Source organism: Camponotus floridanus, unplaced genomic scaffold (genome assembly GCF_003227725.1).
Source record: "Camponotus floridanus strain SB8 unplaced genomic scaffold, Cflo_v7.5 scaffold176, whole genome shotgun sequence".
NCBI classification, from domain to species: domain Eukaryota; kingdom Metazoa; phylum Arthropoda; class Insecta; order Hymenoptera; family Formicidae; genus Camponotus; species Camponotus floridanus.
This window is the reverse complement of record NW_020229299.1, coordinates 162,300-170,233: the sequence shown is the minus strand read 5'-3', so window position 1 is coordinate 170,233 and position 7,934 is coordinate 162,300. Positions and strand designations below refer to the sequence as shown.

Here is a 7,934-nt window from a genome sequence, read left to right as displayed (position 1 = left end):
GTTAACAATTAATGGGTGCGGACGTGCGCGCGCACACACATATGCACACACACATGCGCACGCACACACACACACACACACACGCGCACGCACGCACGCACGCACGCACGCACACGCACACGCACACGCACACATATATATAAAACTTGGATGAAATATGTAAATATATGTATATATAAATTTTTTATTATTATCAAATTTTAATATAAACAGAAATTTATTAATATATTATACTGAGAATATACTTATAATTATTATAAAATAAAATGTAAACTTATTATAATAGCCATAATATAAAAACTTATTATTAAATTTTACAATCATAATATATATTTGTGATTATTAATAGTTATCTTAAATTGCACAATATGCATTGCATATATATCATAATGCAATATGCATTATGATTGTTAAATTATTTGAAATAAATGTTCACAAATATTAAATTAAAAATTAATAATAAAATATTAATCAATGTGTGTGTGTATGATTGGAAAACAAACATAAGTATTATCATTAATATAAAATACTACAATACATTTGCTGCTAATGAGACTAATAGGCCATATTTTGAGATTACTGAAATTTTTGAGAATATATATATTAAGTAACGATGAGTCGCACGGATATAAATATAATGGTGATTGTTTAATAAAATGTTTTCCAATAATAAAAATATCACCTTTTGTTGTTTCTACAATATTATGTATTTTATTACTTCTGTGTTGCCTCTCAAATTACAATAACTGTCTGCAATGCTGTAGCGATTGATAGAAAATGACAAATTTGTAAAACTGATTTTTTTATATTGTTTGTACCATTGACAAGAAATATAGTTTAATAAAGGTCCATTTTTATGTTCTATGTCAACAAAATATTTAGCTTTGACTTCTTTTAAGTTACATTTATTTATTTTTAAGAAACAAGAATTTATTTCTTGAATTCGACGATGTATTTGCTGTAATGGATTACTAGAAGATCTTATTAATTTTTTTAAATGACCAAGATAATTTTCAAACGGAAACGCAGAAAATTCATCTAAAGGACCATAAATTTCTACGTCGTCGCATATATGTGTTAAAAGATGAATATTGTAAACAGCAAATTCCAGACCGTACAATTTACTTTTGCAATGATTGATAAAAACTAGTAGGCATTCTCGTGCAAATGGAATTCCAAAATTATTTATATGTTTTTGTGATATTAATATGGAAATAACAACATGCAGCAATAGAAAATTTTGATAAATAGCTTTGTCCACAATATCTTTTAAAACTAAAGGACCGATGTAAATCAAAAAAGTTCTAAACTCTGTGGCTTTCCAATACGCTAGCTCATTTAAGGACCGAAGTTTTCTATTAAACTCCAATGGAATAAATGGCCGTAAATTAATGAGACGTTGTGAGAGAATTTGTACCTTTCTGTTAGGTAATCTAACGTTTAATGGACCTCCAACCCATGTATTTAATAGCTTTCTCATTACGCCTAAGCAAATGTTATGCATGTAGTCTGTGGGAAAAGATGTTATTAAATCTATAGGTAAATCCATTAAAGGAGATAAGCTATGATAGTGATCATCATCTATCTGTTTCCTAAAAGATTCGTCTGTGCGCTTTTGAGCTGTTTCACTTGTAAAAACAACTTTATTTTTATAATATTCTCCAGGTTCGATACATTTATCACATGAAGAATACCCCGAATGTGTCTTTGTACATTTTAGAAAAGCACGAGCAGGAGCATCGCATATAAAACTATGGATTTCTATTTTAAAGTGATTCCCATTAAAATCAAATCCATTTTTTAATAAATCATTTAATTCATCTATAAAATTCCTTAGAAAAAGATTTAAAGGTTTAGGCTTTGACGTGCCACAAAAAATTGAAATAATAAATGGAATACTATGAAAATTTTTAATAAGTCCCAGAATAGGCCATAGTTGTAATTTGTTACTTTTAAACAATGGGATACCATCTACATTAAAACAAATTTTTAATGTTTCATCAGACTCTAAACATTCTTGGATATACTTTTGTGACAATACATTTTTCAAAGCTATGTTCAAACCTAAGTAACAAAATTCTCCAGTTTCTAATTTATTAATTCGCGTAAAACTTGGAGTGTTCAATAATGTACGGGAATCTAATGGTAATTCAGAGTGATAGGAGGAAAGTATGTGCAAAAGATCTGTTACAGCTAAATGTGATATGTGTCTTTCAGTGGCCCATTTCATTAATTCAAACATAAAATTACTCTGATTATCTAAGCTACTGTTTATATCTGTGTCAGAAAAATTATTTATTACCTTATTAGAAAAATCAGACACGGCATCAATAGTTAAATAGTTATCGTTTTGAAAATTTGAAGAGACAATTACATTTTCAAAATTTTCATTATTGCTCGTTTTATTATTAGTACTCTTATTAGTATCTAAATCATTTAATGATCCATTATATATTTCGTTTGATAGGTTCAAATTATTACAAGGTGTTCTATTAGAAACATTAGCAACAAATATTTTGTTTACAGCTTGCGTTACTCTTCGATATTGCTGGCGCCGTCCAACAAATTCTTTACGTTTACGTCTAGTTTTTAACATAATGATAAATGTTTGCAAATAAACGAAAACAAAAGATATAATATTTTAATAAACAATTATTAAAATGAATAATGCAAACTTAAAACGTGAAATTAATAAAATTAATATTAATTTATCACACACAATAGACAAAATAAAAATAAAAAATAATACATACGTGTACAATATAATACAATATTTATAACCTTTCTCGATGTTTTCTTTTCAAACTTTCCTTTAATCTATCAGAAGCGTGTTTTAACCAAGTTTTGATTGCATCTTCAATATCTTTTTCTGTGGTTGAAGGTGATTTTATTTGCACACCACCTATAAACAAAACAGAAAAATTTTATACAATTTATTTCTAATGAATTATATATATTATATCAAGAGAGAAATTTTATTTTTAAACAATTTTAATTAATTTTTGTAAAATATTTAATGTTGTCAAACTTATGGACTACCACAGTCTTCAAAGAAAGCTTCTCAAAAGCTTCCTTATTTTTTTGTCCTGCAAAGTTGAAACTTTTCGCAAGTTCGTTAGTGAAAACTTTTAAAATTTTATTAGTTCTTGCAGTAGTAGTGTCACCTCCTAATGTTGATAAGAACAATGACTGTAAAATAATAAAAAAAATTAACATTAATGCATGCATAGGCACATATATATATATATATATATATATATATATATGCAACACATACATACATACACATATAATAGTAATAGTAGTAATAGTAATAATAGCATATGTGTCTGTATATGTATGTTAAAATATGTAATTAGAATAAATTTATACCACAGCGTGTTTATTTTCACGGGAGCTAAAATAATTTTCTAATAGTTGCAATTCTTCGCGTGTTTTCAATGGAAATTCAACAGGATAATCATCTGGGATAGAGAGTATGCCACCTTGAATGTTGGAATGCCTTAATATTCCATAAATTTTTTTAACTTGTTCTCGAACTTTTTTTATTTCAGTAAAAATTTGTTCTGAAAAATTTAATATAAATAGACATTCTAGTATACAAAAAAAATATTTATTTATTTTATAGAATAATAATAAGACATACCAGTAAAGCTACGAAAATATGGTCCTCCATACGATTCATTAATAAGAGTTGAATTTACAGACTCTGATCGAGAACTGATGTTTGTGGAAACAGATAAAGATGGTGATGGTATTGTGATTCTATTTAAAGAATTTATATCCTTTAATCTCCTAGTAATAGTATTATCTAAGTGTACAGAAGAATCTGAATTTATGTATAGTTGCGATACTATAATATAACAAATTTAAAAAAATACAAACATTAGAAACAAAATTTTAAAAATATGATGCTTTATTTTTTTTAATATTTTGCTATTTCTTTATACCTGTTTCTGGAGGGCCTTTTGATGTCATAGACACTGGCACTGGTGTTAAAGATCTTTGTTTATCTTGTAGCGCATGTGCTAAACAATAATGCTTAGATAATAAAATGCTTCCAATATTTACAAAAAGATAAAATTAGATTTATATTTATTAATTAAAAATTTAAATTTCTAATTGAAAAATATTTTTACCAAATGTGGAAATCTTTGGTGGTCGATGTAAAGAATGGTCATTTTCATCATCTTCTTCTTCACTTGTAGATATGTATTTAGAATTTCGTTTTGGCTGTCTTTTTTTTGATTGCTCTTTATCTTCCACTGTAGAAGACTGTACATCAGAAAATTCTTCACACTTTTTTAGTTTCTTATTAACTTTCTGATATTCATCTATAATTAACAAAGATAAAATTGTTAAAAATAAGTTTTATAAACATAACCTATTTTTATACAATAAAATTTATTAATTAAAAATATCACAATATACAATATAATATTAATTAAATAAACAATTAATATATTCAATATACTCAATATACACAGATACACACACACACACACACACAAATATATGTATACGCACCACAAGAAAAAAGTATTTGTTTAATACCGTATAATGTCCATGTTTCATCTTTTGGTTTTTCTTCAAGGATGAGTGCTTTCTTAAATTGTGTACCAGTTTTATACGGAGGCCACCAAACCTCTTTTTTTCGTGGTGTTAACCATGAACGATGTACTAAAGCAATTGATGCTTCATCAAGATCACTAGTAATAAATTCGACGCCAATAAAAGTCATTTTAGTAATGATTATATAATCAAGAAAATATATTACGTATAAATATATGAAATAATAAAGTTTATACGGAATTTCGAATGTTCGCTTGCGTCTGAACAAGAACGGACTTGCACTAGGAGCACGTGGACCTAACATAGACTGATAATTTATTCCGCCGATATAACAAATGCGCAATAAACGACGCACGCGCGTAATCTGTTTCACGCACTTGACATTCACAATGCTCGTGGCATTATTTTATTTTTATTGTTCTCCAAAAGAAAAAGACAGATTTTATGCTCGCAAGTGTTGCAAACGCTTTTTATTTGCTTTTGCTACTTCGATACAATGATTGCATTCAAGCAGTAAAACTTATGTCATTAAACGTCAAAATGACGTTATTTTAACGTCTACTGACGTCATTCAGCGTCAATATGACGTATACTTGCAAATATTCGTATTTATATATTTTTCATTTCAATATGTAATAGGATCTATCTAAAAATTGTACATAGTTTTTTAGTATAAATAAAGTCAAACACAAATACTTCTTATCAGGAATTGTTTAAATAAATGGCATCCTTTTTCAGATTGACACAAACTATAATATGTAAATTAAATAAATGTAGGACTTAAATATTATGTCATACTAACGTACTATATAATGACGTCATTATAAAATGAATGTGGGACTTAAATATTATGTCACACTGACATACAATAATGACGTCATTATAATATCATTCAAATGACTTATATTGGGTTGGGGAAAAAGTTTCTTCGTATTTTCCGGCAGATGGAATTAGAATCGCATAACCTTGATAATATTAATCGGATCTGTCAATACTTTGTGTGCGTTTGAAAGGTGACATATCATAAAGAAAAAGTAGCAAAAAAGTAGTGATATTTATCTATTCAGTTAAAAGTTATTGCATCTTGAAAATGAGTGAAGAGAAAGAAGAAATTCGATACATTTTAAAATTTTATTTTAAAAAAGGGAAGAATGCAACTCAGGCAGCTAAAAAAATTTGTGATGTTTATGGACATGATGCTGTATCAATACGTGTTGCACAAATCTGGTTCAAGCGTTTTCAATCTGGAAATTTTAATGTCAAAGATACACCTCGCTCTGGTCGACCGATCACTGAAAAAGTCGATGAAATTATGGAAATAATTGAACAAGACCGGCATATTAGCAGTCACGAAATCGGTAAGCAACTGAACATCGACCACAAAACAGTTTTAAACCATTTGCAGAAAGCTGGATACAAAAAAAAGCTCGATGTTTGGGTGCCACATGATTTAACAGTCAAAAATTTAATGGATCGATTTTCTATCTGCGAATCATTGTTAAAACGAAACGACATCGAACCATTTTTGAAACGGCTCATAATAGGCGATGAAAAATGGATCACGTATGACAATAATGTACGAAAAAGATCGTGGACAAAGCGAAATGAAGTTCCGCAAACTGTGGCAAAGCCAAAATTGACGCCAAGAAAAGTGATGCTGAGTGTGTGGTGGAATTACAAAGGAATTGTTCACTACGAGCTGCTGCCGTCCGGTCAAACAATTGATTCTAACCTTTACTGTCAACAACTGGAAAGATTACGCCAAGCAATTGAGAAAACGCGACCAGAATTGATCAATAGGAAAGGCGTCGTCTTTCATCACGACAACGCGAGACCTCATGTATCTATAGCGACTCGTCAAAAATTAAGAGAACTTGGCTGGGAAGTTTTGATGCACCCACCTTATAGTCCTGACCTTGCACCATCAGACTACCATTTATTTCGATCTCTACAGAACTCTCTTAATGGTACGAAGTTGGCTTCAAGAGAGGCCTGTGAAAATCACTTGTCACAGTTTTTCGCCCAGAAATCACATAAGTTCTACAGTGACGGGATTATGGTTTTACCTCAAAGATGGCAAAAGGTGGTCGAACAAAACGGCACATATTTAATTTCATAAGCTTCAAATATGAATAAAATTTGTTTCATTTTTGCAATAAAATACGAAGAAACTTTTTCCCCAACCCAATATATGATGTCAATTTTTGGTCACTTGACGTCATTCGTACAAACATGACTAGTATTTGACGTCAAAATGACGAACCTTTGCTACCTGGGATGAGGATGTATCTGAAATAAATATTTTGTTGACATTAAAAACAAATTTCGAATAAATATGCGCAAGGTGAAAAATTGAACTTGTTACAATCTAACATTCTTGAAACTTCCTACCAAACAATCCAAGCAAGAAATCATTAGTATAAAATTATTATTTCAATAACATTTTATAACAAGTAATATTTTTAAGTAGCAGTTCTTAATATTATACATAATATTGTGAATAATATTTAATTTAAACATTAAACATAACATTTCTAGACTATGATTTTAATAAAATTAATAAAATATTAATTTTTCAACTTATAAATTATAAGTTTTATTAATCGTCAATATTATTTTAACGATTTTAAAGTATTTTATGTTTCTTTTTCAAGATCATGTGTAGCTATAAATTAGATATTGTCATATCTATAGATATCAAAAATATTATGTAACATTTAATTTTTCACCTCGTATATTTCCTGTTAGATAAAAATAGAGAATTAGTTCTAATATAATTACTTAAAGAAACATTCTCTTTGTCCATTATTATGTCGTTATTATTCTCATCTTCTCCATCTTCGTATTAGCTATCTGATGAAGATTCGTTTAAATCTTGTTCATTACCTTGGACTGCCTCTAAATATTGCGAGATTTTAAGAATATCTCTACTAGCTAGAGGTTGTCTATAATGCTCTCGATGAATTTTTTCTGCGTGTCCCATGAATGTAGCTAAATCGGAAACATCGATATCATTCAGATTCAATTGTATACAATGAGTTGCTACGTGTTTCCGTAAAATCGTGCCGCGTAAACTTGATGATTCTATTGCATTGCATTCGCTTGAGAATTTACGCATTAAAATGCAAGCTCTTAGGTACCTGTACCTATTTTTGTTAGAACCGCGTAATCCAAAAAGATACGGATTTTTTTCAGACACTTTGGCTTCTTTACGAAATTTTAAAATTATATGAATACATTTAAGCAGCTCATTCGTCAATAACACCGGCACAGTACGTCCTAATTTTCCTCTTATGCAGAATCGACTATAACTTTCTGCTATTTTTCGATTCTCTTCTGATAATGATGTATCAAGAGACACG

General features: G+C 29.0%; 2 protein-coding genes across 2 annotated transcripts; one reads left to right on the top strand and one right to left on the bottom strand.

The window, feature by feature from the left end:
* Positions 1–3,460: 3,460 nt before the first annotated feature.
* Positions 3,461–4,741, bottom strand: LOC112637531. The gene is made up of 6 exons (XM_025407436.1): positions 4,555–4,741; positions 4,140–4,334; positions 3,951–4,028; positions 3,647–3,811; positions 3,503–3,566; positions 3,461–3,464 (listed from the first exon to the last, which is right to left on the bottom strand). Exons 1-6 carry the CDS (start codon positions 4,739–4,741, stop codon positions 3,461–3,463), a joined length of 693 nt encoding a protein of 230 aa, XP_025263221.1.
* Positions 4,742–5,884: 1,143 nt separating this feature from the next.
* LOC112637530 (histone-lysine N-methyltransferase SETMAR-like) lies at positions 5,885–6,691 on the top strand. The gene has a single exon (XM_025407435.1). It carries the CDS (start codon positions 5,885–5,887, stop codon positions 6,689–6,691), a length of 807 nt encoding a protein of 268 aa, XP_025263220.1.
* Positions 6,692–7,934: the final 1,243 nt, after the last annotated feature.

Coding starts and splice junctions, on each gene's coding strand:
- LOC112637531 (XM_025407436.1), bottom strand. CDS start 4,741: ATGACTTTTATTGGCGTCGAATTTATTACTAGTGATCTTGATGAAGCA. Junction 4,335..4,554: donor TGAAACATGGACATTATACG/GTATTAAACAAA, acceptor TGTTAATTATAG/ATGAATATCAGAAAGTTAAT. Junction 3,812..3,950: donor AAAAGGCCCTCCAGAAACAG/GTATAAAGAAAT, acceptor CTGTACACTTAG/ATAATACTATTACTAGGAGA.
- LOC112637530 (XM_025407435.1), top strand. CDS start 5,885: ATGGAAATAATTGAACAAGACCGGCATATTAGCAGTCACGAAATCGGT.